At 48.4% G+C, this 22399-nt stretch overlaps 9 protein-coding genes across 9 annotated transcripts; 4 read left to right on the top strand and 5 right to left on the bottom strand.

The window, feature by feature from the left end:
* Window positions 1-72: 72 nt before the first annotated feature.
* Window positions 73-2501, bottom strand: N7466_000386 (acetyl/propionyl/methylcrotonyl-CoA carboxylase subunit alpha; the record flags this gene model as incomplete). The annotated part of the gene is made up of 5 exons (XM_057159784.1): window positions 73-126; window positions 228-1851; window positions 1911-2008; window positions 2074-2272; window positions 2347-2501. 5 exons carry the CDS (start codon window positions 2499-2501, stop codon window positions 73-75), a joined length of 2130 nt encoding a protein of 709 aa, XP_057026032.1.
* Window positions 2502-3808: 1307 nt separating this feature from the next.
* N7466_000385 (uncharacterized protein) lies at window positions 3809-5476 on the top strand (the record flags this gene model as incomplete). The annotated part of the gene is made up of 1 exon (XM_057159783.1): window positions 3809-5476. The coding sequence occupies one exon, from the start codon at window positions 3809-3811 to the stop codon at window positions 5474-5476; it is 1668 nt and encodes a 555-aa protein (XP_057026031.1).
* Window positions 5477-5911: 435 nt separating this feature from the next.
* Window positions 5912-7948, bottom strand: N7466_000384 (uncharacterized protein; the record flags this gene model as incomplete). Its single annotated transcript, XM_057159782.1, has 1 exon — window positions 5912-7948. One exon carries the CDS (start codon window positions 7946-7948, stop codon window positions 5912-5914), a length of 2037 nt encoding a protein of 678 aa, XP_057026030.1.
* A 2719-nt stretch (window positions 7949-10667) lies between these two features.
* Window positions 10668-11749, top strand: N7466_000383 (uncharacterized protein; the record flags this gene model as incomplete). Its single annotated transcript, XM_057159781.1, has 2 exons — window positions 10668-10739; window positions 10886-11749. The coding sequence occupies 2 exons, from the start codon at window positions 10668-10670 to the stop codon at window positions 11747-11749; spliced, it is 936 nt and encodes a 311-aa protein (XP_057026029.1).
* Window positions 11750-11945: 196 nt separating this feature from the next.
* N7466_000382 (isovaleryl-CoA dehydrogenase) lies at window positions 11946-13554 on the bottom strand (the record flags this gene model as incomplete). The annotated part of the gene is made up of 6 exons (XM_057159780.1): window positions 11946-12360; window positions 12431-12708; window positions 12767-13002; window positions 13073-13167; window positions 13227-13314; window positions 13368-13554. The coding sequence occupies 6 exons, from the start codon at window positions 13552-13554 to the stop codon at window positions 11946-11948; spliced, it is 1299 nt and encodes a 432-aa protein (XP_057026028.1).
* Window positions 13555-14291: 737 nt separating this feature from the next.
* On the top strand, window positions 14292-16073 carry N7466_000381 (putative 3-methylcrotonyl-CoA carboxylase, beta subunit (MccB); the record flags this gene model as incomplete). The annotated part of the gene is made up of 2 exons (XM_057159779.1): window positions 14292-15721; window positions 15779-16073. The coding sequence occupies 2 exons, from the start codon at window positions 14292-14294 to the stop codon at window positions 16071-16073; spliced, it is 1725 nt and encodes a 574-aa protein (XP_057026027.1).
* Window positions 16074-16630: 557 nt separating this feature from the next.
* N7466_000380 (uncharacterized protein) lies at window positions 16631-17659 on the bottom strand (the record flags this gene model as incomplete). The annotated part of the gene is made up of 7 exons (XM_057159778.1): window positions 16631-17051; window positions 17119-17128; window positions 17188-17216; window positions 17286-17308; window positions 17365-17444; window positions 17527-17585; window positions 17649-17659. The coding sequence occupies 7 exons, from the start codon at window positions 17657-17659 to the stop codon at window positions 16631-16633; spliced, it is 633 nt and encodes a 210-aa protein (XP_057026026.1).
* Window positions 17660-19562: 1903 nt separating this feature from the next.
* On the top strand, window positions 19563-20645 carry yop1 (putative membrane biogenesis protein (Yop1); the record flags this gene model as incomplete). Its single annotated transcript, XM_057159777.1, has 6 exons — window positions 19563-19616; window positions 19857-20063; window positions 20137-20145; window positions 20276-20339; window positions 20395-20452; window positions 20522-20645. The coding sequence occupies 6 exons, from the start codon at window positions 19563-19565 to the stop codon at window positions 20643-20645; spliced, it is 516 nt and encodes a 171-aa protein (XP_057026025.1).
* Window positions 20646-21334: 689 nt separating this feature from the next.
* Window positions 21335-22215, bottom strand: N7466_000378 (autophagy-related protein 101; the record flags this gene model as incomplete). Its single annotated transcript, XM_057159776.1, has 3 exons — window positions 21335-21531; window positions 21654-22004; window positions 22137-22215. The coding sequence occupies 3 exons, from the start codon at window positions 22213-22215 to the stop codon at window positions 21335-21337; spliced, it is 627 nt and encodes a 208-aa protein (XP_057026024.1).
* Window positions 22216-22399: the final 184 nt, after the last annotated feature.

Genomic DNA, 22399 nt, shown 5'->3' with positions numbered 1-22399 from the left:
TGATAATCTTGGAACCTAGAAATTACTCTATAGAGTAAGGCACTTATCGTTAATCTCGCATCTCTTTCGGATTTATTCTTGCTCTTCGGCAAACTCGACCAAGGGCGTGCCGCTCTTGCATTGATCCTATAGGGTACAGTTAGCATTGTTTAGTCGAGGTGATGAATACACCCAGTGGAATTATGGGTATGAGCTTTCGGTCCGGATCCCCAAGAAAAGTGACTTACCCCTTGCTTATGCACGACACGCGCAATTGTTCCCTGGTGGGGGCTGCGAATCACTGTTTCCATCTTCATACTCTCAATAACCACCAGTGGCTGGTCCTTTTCAACCACATCGCCAGCCTGGACTTCCACTCGAAGCACCTTGCAAGGCATTGGAGCCAGTACGCTGTTCGCAATGTCCTTCATCCCCAGAGCCTTCTCCATCCACTTCGCACGCGGTACGGCCAAGCGATATTGCACACCTCGCTGGAATGCGATGATCGTGTCTTCCTCTTGGACCACTGTGGTATCGAGCCGAGTATGTGGGAAGAAAGATGTCACCACGTGTGTTTCCGGATCCATGCGGCTCTCGACTTGCTCAAAGACTCTACCCCCGGCTGTAATGTTGAATGTGTGATCGGCAGTTTGCTGAACACTAATGTGGAAGGTAGTTCCTTCACCCGTGGATCCTGTTGATTCAATGAACGACAATTGTCGCTGCATAAAGCTTGGAGCAAATCCAACTGCAGATCCAGCAAGCCCGTTGGAAGGCCTGGCAGATGAGTGAATATCACGGTGTAGGCATGCTAAAGCAACTTGAGCCAGGGTCTCATCTTCAATCGGCTTTGGGGCGAACAGCTCCTCTCGGTGCTTCTCGATATACCCAGTTTCAACGTCTCCGGATATGAAATCTGGACTGCGACAGATGGTCTTGAGGAACTCGATGTTCGTCACGGGGCCCGCGACCTCGTACTGCTCTAGCGCAGCGCCCAGTTTGCGAATAGCTTCCTCGCGAGTTTCGCCACGAACAATCAACTTGGAGATCATGGGATCGTAGTGTGCAGAGACATCATCGCCCTCGACAAATCCAGCATCAATGCGAACATCATCTGTGGTGGTGGGTGTTCGTACATGAATTAAGCGCCCAGAGTCGGGAATGAATCCCTGGTTTGGATTCTCGGCGTAAATCCGGGCTTCGATTGCATGGCCGCTACGAGCGATCTGCTCTTCCACTTGCTCCTGCGTAAGCGGTAGGGGGGATCCTTCCGCCACCATGATCTGCCAGTGCACCAGGTCCTGTCCTGTAACCATTTCTGTCACAGGATGCTCAACTTGGAGCCGCGTGTTCATCTCCATGAAATAGAATTCACCCGAATCGTTGTCAAAAATAAATTCCACAGTACCCGCGCCTTCGTATCCTACCGCTAATGCGGCAGATCGAGCCTTCGCCCAGATGTCCTTGCGAGTTGCATCTGGCAGATGTGGTGCAGGAGACTCCTCTAGGATCTTCTGATGTCTTCGCTGAATACTGCAATCTCGTTCGCCCAGTGCGACGCTATTCCCATGCTTATCTGCGAATACCTGAACCTCAATATGCCGCGGTGTGGTAATGTATTTCTCCACCAATACATTGTCGTCTCCAAATGAGTTCATGGATTCTGACTTTGCAGACTCAAGTTGTGCCTGGAACTCTGCTTTGGAAGTGGCGATACGCATTCCCTTTCCACCGCCACCTTTAATGGCTTTGATGAGAACCGGATATTTAATCTTATCGGCCTCGGCTTCGAGGAATTGGGGGTCTTGATTTTGGCCGTGATACCCAGGGACACAAGGCACTCCCGCGGCAAGCATGATTTCCTTAGAGCGACTAAGGGCAATCATCTGGTAAGAATATGCAAAAAGCCGAAGAAGTGAGTGACCACATACCTCTTATCGCCCATCTCCTCGATTGCTTTCCATGGGGGCCCAATAAATACGAGCCCAGCTTCGGTGCATTTTTTGGCAAAGGCGGAATTTTCACTCAACTGGAGAGCATCAGCACCCACTGATTCACTGGGAAACTCAGTTCAGCCTTATCGTCTTCACTCACAAATCCATATCCAGGGTGTATACCCCGGCATCCTTCTTTTTTCGCAATCTCAATAATTCGATCTCCATCCAAATAAGCTGACACGGAGCCCAAGTTGAATGCAAATGGCGAGCTTAAGGCGTGTTGGGATCGACTATCTGGGTCTGTGTAGAGGGTCGTCACGCGAATTCCATGCTCCGCAGCAGTCCGGCCAACGCGCCTAGATGATAATGAGCTTTGGTCTTGTGGATCGCTTCGGTAGTAACTTATAGTTCTATAATGGCTTATACGTACAGTGCAATCTCTCCTCGGTTAGCAATTAATATTGAGTCCAATGACTTCTGTGGGGTGGCATTCGTGCCAGATAACGAGGACACAGCTCGGACTGTCCTCCGGGCTGCGGTCGGAGCGAGGCGGGGAGTAATGCGGAGAAGGGATGAAAGGGTCATGTTGGAGATTTGGTGCAACGGTTGATGTCGCTGCTAGATAGAGTCATCCACTCGTTTGTGATGGGGCTCAGCACATATTCATAATCGAATTCAAAGGAAAGGAAAAGTGAAAGCACCAAGAAGGGCGGTCTTTTTGGCTTTGGGGATTACTTCAAGCCTGCTTGAGCCGACGCAAAGCGAGATGCGGGGAAAGCCGAGGCTGACATAATACAAGGGAACTCCCATGCCAAGACTAGCCAGTTCGCTAGCAGTTACACTGAAGATGAAAAAAGACAATGCAGTTGGATAAAATTATGGAGATGTGAGTTTAAATAATGGTCTCATGAATGTAACAGTGCGCGCCCGACTCTTTTATTTCTCACCACATTTGGTATCACGGCAGAAAGACGTTATAGGACCGTGAGCGACTTTTAAAACATTACCGCCTTCGATATCTTCGATGATGGGGTAAAAAGAATAATAACTGTGTAGGATTGAAAGGTGAGTCATATAAAAGGTAGATCCTTAGTACAGATAGCATAATTAATCTCTATTGCAAATACTCCGTGTGGCACCACTAAATCAAGTCAGGTACCGAACCCCACTGGGGCTTTTACATTACATACATATTCGAGTGTATGCAGATCGAGTTCCATAATTCGATTTTCAGTGTATACTCTAGTAGGAAGGTGGCCACATTCTATTCCCTAGCAAGAAAAAAACCAATAAGCAGCTTTTTATGGATAAAGACATTCCAGAATAAAATTGATATTGATATCAGATCTGTGAGGCACTTCTAGTTTAGAGTTAAGCTTTGCGGTACGACCAACTACCCGCCCCAAGGCATCTGGATAGGTTGCTGTCCAAGGGCCTGTAAATAACTCAGTACGGAGTACATTTGAAGTACAAACATTTGAGGATAGCCAAGCTCTGTGCGCACCCACATAGTGTCGGCACTGGAAGCTTCAAACTTGTTTCAAGCCTTTGCAACGGCACGCCATCCCGTTGATCGACATACCGATTGCCGCAATGGAATCAGATGACGATAGTTCCACCTTTCCCCTGGTACCTGAGCACACGATTGACCGAACACAACAACCATGTGGGACTAGAGTTTCCCGTCTGGTAAGCCAGAGGAAGATCTTCGATCAGATAACCAAAGGCAAAAGCAAGTCAGGCACAATGTGGAGTTTCATCGGGATTCATCTCGGGTGAAATTCAATGTAAAAATGCCCCTGGCGTCCCAACCCCTCCGAGGTTTTGTACATACAAAATCCTTTTTTACTCACACCTAGTGTTCTTTGTGACCCGTTCTCATGGCTTTAACCATGAGACTGCTGGGCAGCATTGCCGTGGCGCTCTGTTTCCAGCTCTGCCAGGCCAAAATCGTCACGTATGATTTCAATCTTACTTGGGTAACGGCGAATCCGGATGGCCTCCATGATCGCAAAGTGCTTGGCGTGAATGGTCAATGGCCGCTACCTGTCATTGAGGTTGAAAAGGGGGACCAGCTTGTGGTCAATATGCACAATGGTCTTGGGGACAAGAGATCGAGTATTCACTTCCATGGCATGTACCAAAACGGCACCAACAACATGGACGGTCCTTCGATGGTCACTCAATGCCCTGTCATGCCTGGTTCCTCTTTTACATATAACTTTACGGTGGACCAGGTCGGCACTTACTGGTATCATTGCCACACCGATTGGTGTTATCCCGATGGAGAGCGCCAGGCGCTTATTGTCCATGATAAAGATGCATATTTCAATGATGAGGTTGATGGCGAAATGGTCGTGACCATGAGTGACTGGTATCACAACATGACGGAAGATCTTCGCTATTCATTCCTATCCCCTACAAATCCGGATGGTGATGAGCCTGTTCCAAACGCGTTCTTGTTCAATGATACGTTGAACTCAATTCTCCCAGTTGAGCCTAATAAGACCTACTTGATTCGTCTGATCAACATTGGTGCTTTTGTCAGCCAATATTTTTATATTGAAGACCACTCTTTCCGCATTGTGGAGATTGATGGCGTGTATACGGAGCCTACGGAGGCAGATTTGCTGTATATCGGCGTTGCCCAGCGGTATTCCATTCTGGTTACTACCAAGAGCACCGCAAACAAGAACTATCCGATTGTTATGGTCGCCGACTCTCTATTACTTGACTCTATTCCCGATACTCTCAAGCTGAACCAGACAAACTGGCTACAATACGACGCAGAAGCTGCCCACCTTCAAGCTGTGCTGAATGTCAGCTCCTCTGCGGACCTTTATCCATTCGATGACATGAAGCTCTATGCATACGACCAAATGGAGCTTCTTCCCGAGCCTGACATCAGCATCACAGTCAATGTTGTCATGCAGGAAGCTAGTAACGGCGACGGCTACGCGTACTTCAATAACATCTCGTACACCAAGCCTAAGGTTCCAACCCTGTTCTCAGTCCTGTCTTCCGGCGATCTTGCAACGAACCCCGAAGTCTATGGAACGTACACCCACCCAACCGTTCTAGGTCACAACCAGATTGTTGAGGTGGTCGTCAACAACAATGACACGGGCGCACACCCCTTCCACTTGCACGGTCACAACTTCCAGCTCATTGATCGTTATCCATCCTACGGCAAAGACTTCTTCGATTATGCGGATACCGACTACCGCGTTACCTATGATCCTTCAAATCATACTGCTTTCCCTAAGATCCCTGCTCGCAGAGATACTTTTGTTGCTCCACCACAGGGCTACTTTGTTGTCCGCTTTGTTGCGGATAACCCCGGTGTCTGGTTTTTCCATTGTCATATTGACTGGCATTTGATGCAGGGATTGGCTATGGCGTTTATTGAAGCGCCTCTGCAGATTCAGGAGCGGGTGTCTATTCCCCAACAGCAATATGATGTGTGCAAGGCTGCTAGTATTCCCACTGAGGGTAATGCTGCAGGAAACACGACTGATTATCTCAACTTAAGCGGGCAGAATGAGCAGGTGCCTATTTAGAGGATTGTTTTATTTCAGCATTGTGATGTCGTTCTGCGATAAATAGAACGTATAGAGAGACCCTCAGTATAGTACAAATGTTTCAACTTCAGTTGAAGAATTGATGTGATGACTCTTGGAGTTCGAAGGGTCAATTCCCTCCATAATATCAATACCTTTACTTCAAAGCAACTTTTCTGAAATCTGTGAGATTTGGTATTGTGTTTGTGGTTTTATTATCAAATAATGACAGTGGTAGGTACTGGTAGTGTGAATCCTCGATGTAAGCAAGGACCTAAAGCTACTTAAAAGACCCCCCGCCTATATTGGCTTTGGAATAATGGTTGGAAAATGGCTGAAATCGAATGTCTTTGCTGGAGCTGCCTGTATCGCATTCCACCAAGTTCGAGCAATTCATCCATTGGAACTTGTTTTGACCGGTCAATGGCGGCACACTTAAGTCCAGGTATGATCAGCCAAATCGTGACGGGCACGGTCACAGTTGGCCTTTCCGGTGTGAGTGTAGCAAAGGCCAGCCACACCAGCGGACCACATTGCTCCACACTCCCACATAACGATAGCAAGATCCCACAGCTCCATAATCTTCTGTCCGTGGGGATAAGCTGTCTCAGCAGCGAGGACGGTTCCAACATACTCGCTCTCAGAGGGCAGAGTATCACCACCCTTCACGTAAGCGAGAACAGGGTTTACCAAGTGGTCAATAACAGCACGAGTCTCCGGTAGAATGTTACCAGAGACGAGGGCCTCAAGACGTGCCTCGGCACTGGAGAGAGGGCCCTGGCCGCGCTCGACTCGAGTGCCGTTGGCGCGGAAGTGCTCCAGCTCTGGACGTCCATCTGGCATGGTGGGGGCAATTGCTGCCTCGGGGCCGTGGTCAGTACGGCCGAGGAGAGTGACGGGGCGGTGACGACAGTTGGAGAGCTGCCACCAGTGAGTGAAGAGGAGGCAGAGGGCGGCCGGGTTGTAAGGGTCGTTGTTGCGGTACCAGATCATGGCACCGATCAAGCGCGAGTAAACCTCGGCCAATGGCTCCTCTTCCAGAGAGCCTCGGGTCAGAGAGGGGATGATATTTGAAACCTCACCACAGGACACATCAGCTCCGAGGTCAATCCAATCGTGTGCAACGCATCCAAGACCGGCAATAGCAGCCATTTGCTCACCACCACCAGAGTCGTAGTAGACGTGGCAGAAGACCGCGTCAGCGAGCTTGTAACGAGCAAGGCGATCGAGATCGCTCCAGACAACCAGACAGGGGCTGGACTCGACAGGATCATTGTCCTCAAGGATAGTCTTCTGGCGCAAGCATCCGTAGTTGCAGCCCTTGACGATGCGGATATCGTCGATGTGGGGACCGGCAGAGGAAGATGCTTCAGCAGAGGCAGTCACTTCGGCGAAAGCAAAAGAAAGTCTGTCTGCCATTGCAGAGCTATCCGTGCCGATGGAGTAATCCAATACAAAGGCTGAGTCCATGACAGCCCACAGACCAGAGATGGAGCCACCATAGACACCGCGGTTGTAACCAACTGACATGGAAAAGATACTGGTGTTTATCAGAGGGCCTTCGCACGCTTCCGCTGCAAAGAGCGCATCCGTAAACTCATCTGGCGAGTCGGCCACACCACTCAGCTTGGGAGCCAAAGGCTTGCGAGCATTACACCAAGTAGGGATCTCGGCCTTGCGCACTTCTGCAAATTCAAGGCTCTCAGTCTTTCCAGACAGAATGACTTTGTCACGGGCTTTTAGGAGAACGGAAGCGTCCGCCAACAGGCCAATAGCACAGTCGACCGCATCTGCCACACGGGCATTGCGAATCCATGAAATGCTTGAGGCAGCACCAAGCACGCCCTTTGTGTGGACGGTATCAGCACGACGCGGCAAGTTGACCGTGGTCGTCAGCGTGTCGGTTTCAGAGTCATACTGCTGGGAGAACTTGCCCGATTCGGGCTCGACTGGACCGAGACCGTGGCTCTTCAGGGTCCAGCATGGGGCTCCGTGTGGAGATTCTCGGGTGAGACCTTCTCCGCGGACATGGATGGTGTTCCAGGTCGAAGTCAGACGGACAGTAGCAGAAGGATCTTCGGCTGAGTAGTCACCGGTACGTTCACCCCAATGAGAGACGACAGGCAGACAATCAAAAGCGGGCGAGCGACTCAAGCCACCGCTGACGATGAGGCCCGGGAGGAGGTCGGAAATGGGCTGGTCAGAACACTTGACTGCCAAAGGACGACTGAGCTCGTTGGTACGGGCGAGAATCTTGTAAAGACGGGCTCGAGAGTCGCTGGTGTGCTTGGCAGCAGCCTTCTTGTCACGCAACTCCAAAGGTGAGACCTCGGCAGTATTGGAGATGAAGTCGGTAACGTCACGGCAGGAAATTCGCTTGTTGAAGGAATGCTGGTGATCAGCCCGAGGGTCCACAAGACCACCTCTGAAGGCTATCTCGGGAAGCTCTTTGACTCTGGCGTTGTAAGGCATTTTGATGAATAAAGAACCAGACGATGTGTACAAGCTGGCGAGGGATCAATTGATCGCTCTAAAAGTTGCTTGCTCTCTTTTTCACCGAGAGAGCACCTCTTAGTATTTATACATGTTTTTCTTCCTTCCCACTATCTTTGCTTTTTCTGCACTTGGTAAGTGATACTAGTAGGGACCAAGATGGAAGCATTCGGAGGGAGGAACATCGTGCATCGTCGACCCGGGACCGGTACCACTTTGGCCTGGATCTAGACGATGGGAGGCTACTATGTAGCACACATTCAAAGATTATCCCGCAACAGCATATGCACAAGTGCAGGTATGTTGTACCATGAACCACGGTCCACACTCGTGCATAGATGGCTGATCATTTACGAATCACAGTGATTTGCTGCGACCATGGAGTCGACGAATGCACAGACTGTGCTTGAGATCAGCTATACTAGATGCATCAATCTCAAGGTCATATTCAGTCAACGCTAGTATTCAGTGTGACCTAGGGTGGAGCTGCAGGATCTAATGAGGTACGCCCTTGGAACATTGAACGTGTATCAATAGTACCTACTGGTACCTGCTGGTAGGTAGTATCTATTTTTTACATATCTGATCTGTTCGAATGCTCTGGATGTACGTCAGTGACCTCGTGCTACAGTAAAAATAATCAATAATGTTCAAGCATTAGACTATTTTTCGGAACCTCAGAAACTTCCGAGGCGAAGATAACCATGAATTTGCAAGATTGGCGTCTGGTTGAGGTGGTAAACCTGCGCAGGTGGGTAGCTTCTGAGGTTATAATTTGCTAGTTGGATGTCTACCATTTGCTCATATACGCTCATATAACGGCATCATTGGTCAAGGGCAAGATAGTAGGTTGTAGGTGGTCGGCCAATGCTCTCAATACATACTACTAAGCATAAGCCTATCTTGGAACATTGAAGACTACAGCTCAAGCTTGGGCAGGTAAAGGGCTTAGAGATCGAGTGCTTGAGATTCAGCTTTTGCAGATACTATGTGATGTCTTTTGCATTTCGGTGTATCGTGAGCTCAATAGTTCCGAACATGGGAGCGCTCGATGTTAGCGCAACCCTTGGAAATACCCTCTCATTATGTGTAACTTGAGACTCTACTAGTAGGATAGAACCAGTTATGTCTCGAAGCGAATAAGCTTCGCTCTGGAGAATTTAATATAAATCTACGAAGCTCAAAGTTTACGAGTCAAATATGTGAGCCCAAGTTGCACAACATCTGGGTATCTTGTGTAAATTGATTTGCATTCATCAGATAGACAAAGAAAAACATGCAAATCCAAACTCAACACTGTGGGCATTTCTCCAATACTTTGACATAGCCATATAGTCAACACAGGGGTGAATTTCAGATTCAATGTTGTTTTTTTTTAACCATGAAAGATCAGATTACCACTGTATACACCTACCTACTAGTAGTAAGTTAAAAATTATCTTCTCCGTCTTCAGAAGTCTCCGTTGGTCTGAACCTGCATTTGAACTATCACCTTGTTTGCTTTTTTTTTTGGCCAACCTCTTTTTACGTTCTGTATTACATATCTGGAGTGCATCTATTTTCCCTTACGTGTCCAAGAATGGAGTGCATGAATATACGCGTGTGTGTGGTATATCATATGCAAGAGGTACATACAAGCAAATCAAATCTCACAGGGAACTTTCACGTGTTCAAGGGTCAGGTGGTGTCTTTTCACAAGAGAGATGGATCTGACTATCACTGATTCAGGGCCATTTTCTCCTGTGGTCTCTTTTCTCAAGGCTCTCCAAAGTTCCGGTCTGCTTCCCCCTCTCTAGAATTAAATCTTAGAATGGGAGTTCAATATTTGACCCTTGCTTCCTCAAATGCTTCATTTGCAAGCCATGCAAGACAAACCATGGATTTAACTCAAAAAAAGCAGCCTATGATCATTACTTGGACTTGATTAATGGCCAGAAGTCCGATACTTTGTTGGTATTGAACACATGCAGGGATGCGGGAATGCTTCTGGAGACAAAACGTTCAAGTCACCACTAAAGATGAATTTGGGAATACTCCAGGGCTACCAACTGAGGTATATATGTGATTCAAGTCTGGGATGATGGAAATTAAAGTAGGCCACATTTTCAGTCCTAGAGTTTGAACAACAGTAAATTCATCCAGATGTCCTGTACTTGGCTGAGAAGTTGAGGACATCTGGACATCTGGATTGTATAGTTCGACAAACCAATCAGATGCCGCAAACCCCTTATACAGAGCGATAACTAATCCCCAATGCACAAAAACATAGCATGGAATCGATAGAGTACTTGATCCAATATAAATAGAAACTATAAATCAAGTTTATTCCAAATGATATAAATACTGCTACTAGCCTTCTCATTAAGCGTCATCTTATCGGGGTCCAGACCAGCTGAAACAAATCGGGGCCATAAGTTGATGGGGTCCATGGACTCCAATATAGAAAAGATGAAAAAAATGTGAACGCAGAAAAAATGCCAAGGCTTACATTAGCCAGGCTCCTCTTTCCTGCAAAAGATCAGCCCCGATCTTCACATTCTCAGCTGCACCTTCGTTTCGACTGTTGCATTGCCTATGCGCTATATATACATCAATTTTGCACGGCCTGTTTCCGAGGTCCCTCGCTATTCGAATTTGTTTCTGTAACCTCTCTCGCTTTCTCTGGATCATCGCCACATCTTGACCGCTACCCGCAACCATGTCCGACGATGAGGATTATTATGACTTTGAAGAAGACTACGTCTACGAGGACGCTGTCCCGGATCTAGTCGTAAGTTTCTGGAATCACGCCCCCTTTGATCCTGTCACTGCGTCCATAAATCATGCAAGCATTGGATAGCACTGCATTACTCTGGACTTGCACACCGTGGACATTTGGAGCAAACAGACTCTCTAACAATCCCGCTCTCTCCTTAGGATGAACTCGCCGCATCCTCCTGGTACGAAGCGGCTCTGTACGAAGACCCGGGCATTGAAGTAGAGGACTACTTCAGTGACTGGGACTACTACTCAGATGACTACCATGACGACGACCCGACCGTAGCGCAAAGCAAGGCCCGTGCCAAAACCGAGCCCGCGACGAAGAAGACAAAGAAGGGTCGCGCCCACACCCACGCCGCCCGCGCACCCCTTCCCTTGAAACTCGACCTCGGTTCTTTCCAGGGTGTCGTGTGGAAAACCGATAGCCTGGAGAGAGACACTGATGTCTCTGTGCAGATCTATGAGCCGGGCCAGTTGGACAAGGTCGCCTTCCTGCAGGACTGGAGGGAGATCTTCAAATCTGCCCAGCCTGCGCTGGATAAGTCGCGTTTGAGAAAGAGACGCCGACCGGAGCCCCAGGCGGAGGATGTTTCATCTGGTGTTGAGGAGGACGATCACGGCGATTATGATGAGGAGATTCTACACGATGCTGATGAGGAGGATGGGGGTAGTGAAGAGGGCGAAGAGGAGGAGGAGGAGGAGGAGGAGGAGGAGGATCCCATGTCTGATGTTGAGTCATCCGTTCCGAATGGGAGTGTGGATGCTGGGGAGGCTTCGAATACCACCCCTGAGCCTGGCCAGTCGCCCAAGGAGGCTCCGCGGATTTCGGTGGAGATTCCTGTGAAACGGGGTCGCAAGCGCAAGGCTGAGGCTCAGAACCCGACCCCCGTGAAGGAAACGAAGAACAAACCGAGCGATAATTCGACGAGAAGTCGGTCGAAGCGGGTTGCTTTGGATAAGAGCGAGGACGATGCGGGTTCGTCTGGTCCTGTACGCCGTTCTGCCAGACAGAGAAAGTAGTGTGTATGGGATGTGGATTTGCTGGTTGTCTTATATCTGTGAAACATCTTCACTCACGACTTATGATGAATAGTACGATTGAAGGAACATTTCAATGCATCTTGACTCGAAGAGAGTTTATTGGAGACATCTGGATCAAATGATCTTACTTAATATGCACACATCTGGATAAGTCTTCTTATATGCGCCTCTAATCCTAAGCATATTCCTTATTGAACGCTCGACCGATGACCATTCGTCGAATCTCACTTGTTCCCGCTCCGATCTCGTACAACTTTGCATCTCGAAGCAACCGCCCTGCGGATATCTCATTAATGTATCCATTCCCGCCCATCAGCTGGATGGCATCCAAGGCGCACTCTGTTGCGCGCTCAGCGGCATACAAAATTGCGCCAGCACAGTCCTGGGTGCGGATAACCAGTGGATCATATGATGCAGCACCGTTGTCTACCGCGCGTGCTGTAGTGTAGGTGTATGCCCTTGAAGCAGCAAGCTTGGTGTACATATCTGCAAGCTTGCCCTGGATCAATTGGTTGTGAGCAATTGGAGTGCCAAATTGTTTGCGGGTATGCGTATAAGGGAGGACAAGGTCCATGGCAGCTTGCATAATTCTGGGTTGAAGTCAGTACACTGATACACGTATACTAGTAGGATGGGAAAGGTGAAAGCAAGGAACCATACCCAAGTGGTCCCGCACTCAGGACAAGTCTCTCCAAGTCGAGGCCTTCCATCAAAACTCGGACACCACGGTTTAGCTGGCCCAGAACATTCTCTCGAGGAACAAAGACGTTGTCGAAGACAAGTTCACCGGTATTAGAACCGCGCATACCAAGCTTGTCCAGCTTCTGAGCACAAGAGAAGCCCTCGAAGCCCTTCTCTACAACAAAGGCGGTGATTCCCTTGGAACCCTTATCAGGTTGTGTCTTCGCGTAGACAACCACAAAATCGGCTTCAGGACCCTGCAAAGCGAATTGTCAATATCTCCGCGTGATCAATCCGCAATACCCAAGGACGTACATTGGTGATCCACATCTTCGTTCCATTCAATAGCCAGCCACCATCCACCTCCTTTGCGTTGGTCTTCATGCTAACAACATCAGAGCCAGCAGAGTGCTCCGACATCGCCAAGGCGCCAACTTTCTCACCAGACAGTAATCCCGGCAAGAATCTCTCCTTTTGTTGTTCGTTTCCATTTAGTGAGAGTTGGTTAACACAGAGCTGGGAGTGAGCGGCGTAAGAGAGACCAATACTTCCTGCAAGAAGAATAAGAATTAGATATTTCCCACCCTCGCTGTGCAACAAATAATTGAATAGACCACTGACCAGATGCTCGACTAATCTCTTCCATCACCACACAATGCGCTTGGTAGCCCATTCCCAATCCACCATACGCTTCATCGGCTGTAACACCCAGGAAGCTAGAAGCAACTAATCAGTATACGTGATCTGGACTGACATGAATGGTGGCAAAGCTTACCCAGCATCACCGAGTTTCTTCCACATCTCCGCAGGGAAATTATTCTGTTCATCAGTCCGCGCCGCAACCTCGGCTGGAATCTCTCGCCCTGCGCCGGGGTCAAAAACAATGGAAAGTCAAAGACGAGACAGAGCAACATACTTGTGAAGTCCTGTACGCGTTCTCTGAGCTCTAGAAGCTCATCGTCGGTCGGGGGTGTGAAGCCTGCTGGGTGTTTTGTCGACACGCTGCGGGCGAGACCGAAACCTGGGGCAAGTGCGGGGATGGCGGTCCGCCGCAACGAGCGGGTGGATGTGCGCAAGAGAGATGGGACGGCAAGGAAGGCCATTGCAAGGACTGGGTGCAATGGGTATGAAGTTGGTATTTGTCTAAGAGAAATATGTGAAAGGAGAGAGTATTCAAGTTGGAGATGTAAGAAAGCTAGAGCAAGAAGCGGCTGTCCTCGGCGCGGAGAAACTGCACTGTAATCTGGGGGTTTGTGACGGCCGTATACACCAGTTTACAGACATGCACTAGTGTTATTATGTTGGCATTTTTAGAGTAATTTTGTCTTGAATATACAGATCGCTTCAAATGTTCAGTTTGGCTTTATCGTGCGTGAAATTTAGCCTTTAAATCCCCTCTTCGCCGTGGTAAACTATTCAAGTTGCTACTAGTACATAACACATGTTGGTTGGTTGGTCTTTGGTCACTTCAAGTTGGAATTGTATAGAGTCGGTCGCTGCAATAATTTGATCATGAGAGAAGTTATACTGAAATGCCTTCGCCTTTTAATTTCATTGCAGATTGTTTCAGGAAATGGAAATAACAATACCTCCATTGTAAATTTCATGGCCAGGGTAGTTTCTTTGCTGACGGGTAGACGCGGCAATCATCGCAACTCCGCACAATCTGGGGAACCGCGAGCTACCCTTTCTCACTTTCTCTCGAACTAAATATTCCAGATTGATTAATATTACATGTTCTTCCCCATTTCTTGATCTCGAGCACCTTTGAACTCTACGCTTCCACCTGGCATCGCCCCTTCAAACCCCCGCTGGGCAGTGTAATACTCTATCCCCCGCAATGCGTGCCCCTTCCCCGCTCGTCCTGCGGAGCCTATGCTCACGAGCCGGTCAACGCAACTGTCAACCAGCACACTTCAAGTTCAACACGATTCGAATCCAATCAAGATCTGTCGCTAATTACACACACCCTCACCATGCCTCGGCACTCTCAGTCATCCCAACAGCAGTCGACACCTCATCGGCCGAATACAAAGAAAACAGCCAACAGATGGAAGAGCTCCTTTCCAAAATGAACCTCCTGCATACTGAAATCTCCAAAGGCGGCCCTCAGAAATCTCGAGATAAGCATATTGCACGGGGTAAAATGCTTCCTCGAGATCGGGTTTCGGCCTTGATTGACCCCGGAACGTCCTTCCTGGAGCTCTCCCCGCTCGCAGGACACGGGGTATACGAGGGCGAGGATGTACCCGCTGGAGGAATCATTACTGGTATCGGTACGGTGGAGGGAGTCAACTGTATGATTGTTGCAAATGATAGCACCGTCAAGGGCGGAACATACTACCCCATCACGGTGAAAAAGCACCTTCGTGCACAGGCAATCGCGCAAGAAAATCGATTGCCGTGTATCTATCTGGTTGACTCGGGGGGTGCCAATCTTCCGCACCAGGCCGATGTGTTCCCTGACCGAGACCATTTCGGTCGCATTTTCTATAACCAGGCTCGGATGAGCTCTCTCGGCATTCCGCAGCTTTCCGTTGTTATGGGCCCTTGCACCGCGGGTGGTGCCTATGTCCCTGCTATGAGTGACGAGTCAATCATTGTTGAGAATCAAGGTACTATCTTCTTGGCTGGTCCGCCATTGGTGAAGGCCGCTACGGGAGAGGTTGTTTCAGCGGAAGATTTGGGTGGTGGCCAGCTGCATTCTACTATCTCTGGGGTGACGGATTATCTGGCTGTCGACGACGCACATGCACTCATTTTGGCGAGGCGCTCAGTTTCAAATCTCAATTATCCGACCACTAATGCACCACTGGAGCTTGGTGATGTCGTAAAGGAACCCCTCTATGATCCTGCTGAACTGAACGGTATCGTCGGTGTCAATCTTCGACGACAGATTCCCGCTCATGAAGTAATTGCACGAATCGTCGATGGCAGCGAATTTTCCGAGTTCAAGCGCGACTACGGAACTACGCTTGTGACAGGTTTTGCACGAATCCATGGGCATCGGGTTGGCATTATCGCTAATAATGGAATCCTCTTTTCGGAGTCGTCTCTTAAGGGCGCTCATTTTATTGAGCTGTGTGCTCAGCGACGAATTCCTCTTGTGTTCTTGCAGAATATCTCCGGTTTCATGGTGGGCGCAGATGCCGAGAAAGGAGGCATTGCAAAGAATGGTGCCAAGCTTGTGACTGCTGTTGCATGTGCAGATGTTCCCAAGTTCACAGTCGTCTTCGGCTCAAGTGCTGGAGCTGGAAATTATGGCATGTGGTAAGATTTCATCGAGTCTCTTCCCCTACACTTCGTTTGTCTCACATTTGCTTCTAGTGGCCGTGCCTATTCCCCTCGGTTGATGTTCATGTGGCCTAATTCGAAGATCGGTGTCATGGGCTCCGAGCAACTTTCCGCTGTCATGGAAGCTGTTGGTAAGACTGTCGATCCAGCTCTCAAGTCTCGTATCGACCACGAGTCTGAGGCTGTATTTGCCTCGGCCCGTCTATGGGACGATGGTGTTATTCCACCAGCACAGACAAGAAGAATGCTGGGACTCGGTTTGGCAGCTGCGGTCGGTGGAAAGCCAGAACCAGACGCGCAGACTAAGTTTGGAGTGTTCCGCATGTAAACAGAAAAGGACGAAAAAGAATCGTCAACTATAATGTAGACATGAAAACCAATCAGGCATGCTATTTTTCTTTTGATAAATATGGCAGAAATACTCGAATCATAAGCAACTTCGAAATGAAATATGAGAGAGAAAACAATTGCCGTCAGATATCACAGATATGGTATAGGCAATTCACCAAAATCGACTTTTAGGGGGTCCAAATAACCAAACGTCTCAGTATACAAGATCGTGGGGAGGGGAAAAAAGGAAAAAAATTAAAGAAAGAAAAGAATAAAAAAATAAAGAGAAGAAAGAGAAGGCTGAGCACTCAAGAGTGTATCATAGAATCGAAGAATGGATGGTATAATAGATGAGAAAGGGAGAAATGGCGGCGACGCGTCAGTCTATCAAGAGGCGCAGATGCATATAAGCGTAGAAACAATCATGTGGCACGTCAAAAAAGCATAGGTGCAAGCAAAGACAGGCGTGACTTGCAAAAAAAAAAAAAAAAAAAACCTATGAAGTCCTTGCTGGAAAAGTCCAGAAGGTCGTATTATGTGGTGGTTGTATCCAATTTACAGGATGACACACGGGGAACGTCGGCGCTGTGATCTATTGTCTCTCTTGCGGTCGTTGCGATTTGCGTTTTCGCGCTTTCGGGATGAATCACTGTTGGAGCCTGAGCCCTGTAGGTCCTTACGGATGATTTGACGACAGAGGTCAACGAATACCTCATTCACGTTCGCGCGGCGGCGGGCCGAGGTTTCGTAGTATGGTGCGTTGCCCCAGCTCTGGGAAAGGCCGAAAGCGCGCGCTCGGGGCACGGCTCGGTCGTCTTCGAGATCTGATTTGTTGCCGACAATCACGAGGGGGACTTTCTCGTCGTCTTTGATCCGAATTATCTGTTCGCGGAGTTCGGAGAGCTCATTCAGTGATGACATGCTAGTGATGGAGAAGACCAGTAAAAAGCCTTGACCTTGCTTCATATAAAGTTCTCTGTGAAGAGGAGACGCATATTAGTATGGTGTGGGTGTGAGAAGATGGAAGGCGAGTCGCATTTTACCTCATGGCAGCTATAAATCTTGTTAGCAAAATAATCTATACTAGTAAGTTTCAGGCAGACTGCACTCACTGAATTGTTCTGTCCCTGCGGTATCAAGACTACACCCCGAAATACCCGGTTAGCTTCCGGCTTTCCATGTCCCATTGTATTCGCATCGAACTACCTACATTTCCAGAATGCATTGCCGGCCCTATTATAGATACGTTAGTAAGAAATATTTGCTTCCGTATGAAAGGATCCACTTACATCTACCTCAATCTGCTTGCGATATGAGTCCTCGATGGTCGGGTCATAGCTTTCAATCCAAACATTTTGAACGAATTGCGCTGTGAAGCAATTAGCTACTGCTTCGCGGCATGCGCAATGGTGTTGTAGCGAGAGGCAAATGAGCCAAGGTGAAGTATGTACCAGTCAAACAACTCTTTCCAACACCTCCAGCACCCAGAACAACAATATGGTATTCCCGTCTATGGTGACACGTCATAGCGATTAGAAGAAGGCATTGACGAGAGCAGGATGCCACGACTTACTGCGGCCGCATTGAGAGAGATCCAGAGATCACCGGGTATAGTTATGCGATTGCGAAGAAGAAAAAAGAGGCGAGGATGGAACCCAATGGGACGGAGCTAGGTTGGTGACCGCAGATGATCTCGTGCCGCGTTGTTTGTACCACGCGGGGGGGGGGGTGGATCGAGATCCTAGGTTCTTTCGCGTCGTAGCGACGGGGAGGGAATGTTCCGTGTATGTGTTTCCCTCGGTAGCCGTATAAAGCCGTGATGCCCCTTAATTATAGCACGATGGTGTCCAGCTCCCTGGGGGGCCGATGGGGGAAAAGCAGAGGGAGTCGGTTACATCGGAGTCCCAATGGATCAAGGAGTGGTGTTGACGCACAGACCGTTCAATGGGATTCGGTGCGTCGGTTCAACCCACAAGAGGTCAATGTGGTGATAAATTGAGGCTGAGTGGTTCAAAAATGGGGGGGTTTGAAGTTGTTTGGGAAAGTGGGTGTTGTGTGCGGGCCGCGGAGTTTAGGGGCAGCTTTTTTTATTTTTTTACAGTTCTGCAGAAGCTAATTGAGAAAACTAGAAAATGGCAAAGTTTACGAAGGAAAAAGAAAAAAAGAAAGTAAAAAATTAGTAAGAATGAAGGAATTTCAAATGTTAATAGTTATGCAGACATGAACATGTCGAGTCCAATGAGTTTTGCTTGTTTGAACCCCCTTGGTTTCTCCCTAAATCACATCATCTCTGTTCCTGGCGGTGAGTGTCCAGAGTCCAGACTCCAGACCGTCAACTCCACAATGGCATTGAGTATGGAATACCTAAATTTATGAGGATTTCTACTATGCATGATTTGAAATTGAACTGAACAAGGGGTAAGACTACATGAAGTAAATATCCCCAATTAGGTCTGGTTGGGCTGCAAGTCCCAAAATTTGGGGAGACTTGAGAATGCAAAGTCTTTAGTACTCTACATGTATGCATGCACTATACATAGATCAATTTTGGGGAAATCCAGAACAAGAGATTGGAACATTTTATGGCTAGGGCTTTATGAATTGATCAATCATAAGGAGCTTGTATATTATTACTAAGAGTTTACTGATCAATTTAATATTTTTAATATTTTTAATCTATACGATGATATCCCTCGGAGGGAGCCGAGACGGGACTGATATGAGATGGCTTATTAACGTATGTGATAAGCTCTAATATCTAATAGATGTGAATGATAGAAGAACTCCTCAATATCCATTAGTTCTTTTGCTTATCGGTATATTAAAAAACGAGTGAGTGATAAAGGACCAAGGTGGAATAGATGGATGTGGATAACCAAAATAATCTCCCGGAGCTTGGCTGTCCGGGGTTGGTTTCACATTTCCAGTAGGTACTCACAAGAGCACATCATAAATTTGGGGTAAATCGTCATGCTATTATACTTTGGAATAATATGAAAATAATATACCGGCTAGATCTTTTAACCCAGAACCTTGATAATTTAGAGGAAATATCTATAAAAAAAAAAGAAAAGGAAAAAAAAAACCTGTATCTCTATGTCATAAGCCATACTTGATTTGGCTTAGAGAACTATCTAGGGTTTTGTGATTGATGATAGGGCTGTTCAAGGATGTCTTTGGGAATGAAATGGAGATATGGCTCGCATGAAATCCTACCCAAGTACAGGTAAGTCGGGACTTTTGTCCCTATCAACTAGACAATACTACTTGGTATGCGAGGGGAACACTGCATACATGATCACCCAAGTGCGTTATTCACATGGTCCTCGCATCTGATCGCAGAGTACGTCATGCAATCACGTGATACTCGCACGGGCACAGCAGGAAGCGCCAGCTTGACCAAATGCATTCTCACTCATCCCTCGCTCCCATTGCCAATCTCTCGACTTTTCAGAATCAATATTTTGAATTTCACAGCTCTTAAAAAATGGCTTCCTTCCAAGATCGTGCTCAGCACGCTATCGCCCAGCTCGACAAGGAGGTATGTTTCTAAAGTCATTGTGTGTTTCGTTGGTGCCTCGTTAGCTCTAGCCCTCTGCCCCATTTTTGCCTGCATGATTTCTGTGCCCTCACGATAGTGCGATCGGGAGGGCAACGGCTTCTCACAGCACTGCACACATATCCTCGTGCTACCATCCGTCACTATTCTTCCCAATTTTTTTTAGCCTCACTCTGCCTTTTATCTCAAGCTTTGTTTCCCTTACTAATATCTCGTCAATAGCTGTCCAAGTACCCTGTCCTGAACAACCTGGAGAGACAGACCTCGGTCCCTAAGGTCTATGTCATCCTCGGTCTGGTCGGCATCTACTTCTTCCTTGTCTTCTTCAACATCGCTGGCGAGTTCCTTGTCAACATTGCCGGTTTCGTTCTTCCTGGATACTACTCGCTCCAGGCCCTGTTCACCTCGGGTACCTCGGATGACACCCAGGTAAGCTTCAAGTTCCTTCTCACATCCTCTCCAAATCAAATGACTGCCTTCTAACATTCTTTTCTCTCTCTAGTGGTTGACTGTAAGTTCCCATGACCCTCAAACCAGCTACTATTTTCCGTCTGGTGTTCCTGGCACGAGACAGTCTGTCTTGTGCTTATCGGGCGACACGTGATATTGCGCAAGGCCACAGCAATCTAACTTATTCATAGTACTGGGTTGTCTTTGCTTTCCTGACCACCCTTGAGAGCGCCATCAGCGCCGCTTACTGGTTCCGTATGTACAACCAAGCTATCACCCCCCCACCAGAGCTCTGCTGACCTCCACCTAGCCTTCTACTACATCTTCAAGTTCGTTCTGGTGCTCTGGATGGCTCTTCCCCAGACCAAGTAAGTGATCACAAGGGACCTGAGGAAAACCCGACCTTGAAAATGGAACCGTACTAACCAAATCCACAGCGGTGCCCAAGTTGTCTTCAACTCCCTGCTCCAGCCTCTGGTTGGCCGCTTCTTCTCCAGCACCGGCACCTCCGCCAACCTCCGTGCCCAGGCCGAGGCTGCTGCCAAGACCCACTCGTCCTAAATGGTTTCATAATGAATCCCAGCTGAGAATCGTCTCGATATCCCGAACACTCGAGGCTGTAGTCAAGATATAGGCCGTGGGTTTATCGATTCTCCCCGACCGGTCGGGTTTTGTAAACGACGTTATGCGCATTCGAGGATGAAGTTCTTTGTTGCGAATGAATTGCGATTTTTGAGCCCAGATGACAATAGAGTCATGGCGCTAAGAGAGGAAAGGAGCCTAGCCCGGGGTCGCGTTGAGGGGGCTTGGGAGGAGGATTGAGTTTCGGCGATGGTTTTGTGTTGATTACCTTACATATCTTGAATGGTAGAGCTCGTCTGTAGCTTTATAACTCTATCGATTCGCTCACTTTCAGGGCCGTTTGATACGGAGACAGTATGATACGCAATACTCAGGTGCTTTTGTATTGAATCGCTTTCATTTCCAACGTTTATTTCTCTACATTTCCTTGAATGGGAGAGCACACTTTCATTGCCTTGCTCTTGATATGGTTTCTCCCGGTGAACATTGAAAAGACAATCATGATATTCCGAAACGCCGAACCTAGTATTTCCGAAGGACTTGTCCGCCAAACGCCGAAAGAAGAAAAAACCACCTCGTGTTCTACTAATTGCAATCGCATAGCCCTGAATCAATCACATAGGCCGACTGGCTCCGCGCGAATCGCAAAGCCAAAAGCCTCCACAAAATCATGTTTGCGAATTCAGCCCAATGCGATTACCCCAACTATCGGTCCTTGGGTTCACAACAATGCGATAAGGGAATGGGTTGGAGTCACTGGTTGTGATTGGCGGAATATGGTCATTGTTATCATGAATAATGTCCCTGATCTTGAACGCGGCCTTCTGGAGCATTTTGCTCATGGCAAGGCCGACCTTGGCTCGTTCTATAGACGCAGAAATCCCAAATTAGCATGCCGATCATCTCAAACTTCTCCAGTTTGCGCGCCCTGATGATAGAATGCATGCGCTCCCTGGATTGCCCACGGCAACACAACACATCACTCACCAGCATCCGTCCGTGGGGTGGCAATGGTCACATCCAACGTCCAAATCTCCCATAGGACCTCCTCCTCTGCCTTCCCAGCTAGTCCTCCAAACCAAAGTCCAGAGCGGCGCCGCTTCTTTTCGTAGAATTCCACAGCAATCCGACCACGTACACCTCCGCCCGCGCCCACTTTGCCATCTTGGCCCCCAGCGGCGGGGGAGAGATGCTGCCGCACAAGCGCGCTAACACGGGATTCGATCAAGGTCTCGAGGTCCGCATCTTTGATTGCCGGGAGTGAGAAGTCCAATACCTCGAAGGATGTTGGTCGGACGGACGGGAAGTATCGGTGGAAGAAGATGAGGTTCAGGATGCCTGGGGTGAGGCGCGGGGCAAAATGTCAGCGGCAATGCGAAGGGAGTAAGAAACGGAAATGAGGCCCGAATGCATTTCACAGGGTAGGCATTGAGATATTGTATGGAGGGCTTGAACTTGTTCAGCTTATACCTTTTAGCACATCGCGCACTGCGGCGGTATCGGCGAAGATCTCCAGGAAGTACTCTGGAGGGGTTTTGCGGGGCTCCATCCCCGCGGGCAGTGGAACGGACCCAGGGCGTAGTTTGGGTTGATTTGCGGGAACGCGGGTTTGTGGAGTGAGAGGGTGAGTTAGAGTACTGAAGATCGGGAGAATTTGTTGAGTTGCATAGATGTTTAGAAGAGGGGAATGGTGACTTCAAAGGGTCGGGGCGGTTTCCATCGGACTAGGCCGA

The sequence above is a fragment of the Penicillium verhagenii genome (assembly GCF_028828195.1).
Source record: "Penicillium verhagenii strain IBT 33310 chromosome Unknown utg000002l_segment0_segment0, whole genome shotgun sequence".
In the NCBI taxonomy this organism is placed as follows: domain Eukaryota; kingdom Fungi; phylum Ascomycota; class Eurotiomycetes; order Eurotiales; family Aspergillaceae; genus Penicillium; species Penicillium verhagenii.
This window is presented reverse-complemented; position numbering and strand designations above follow the sequence as displayed.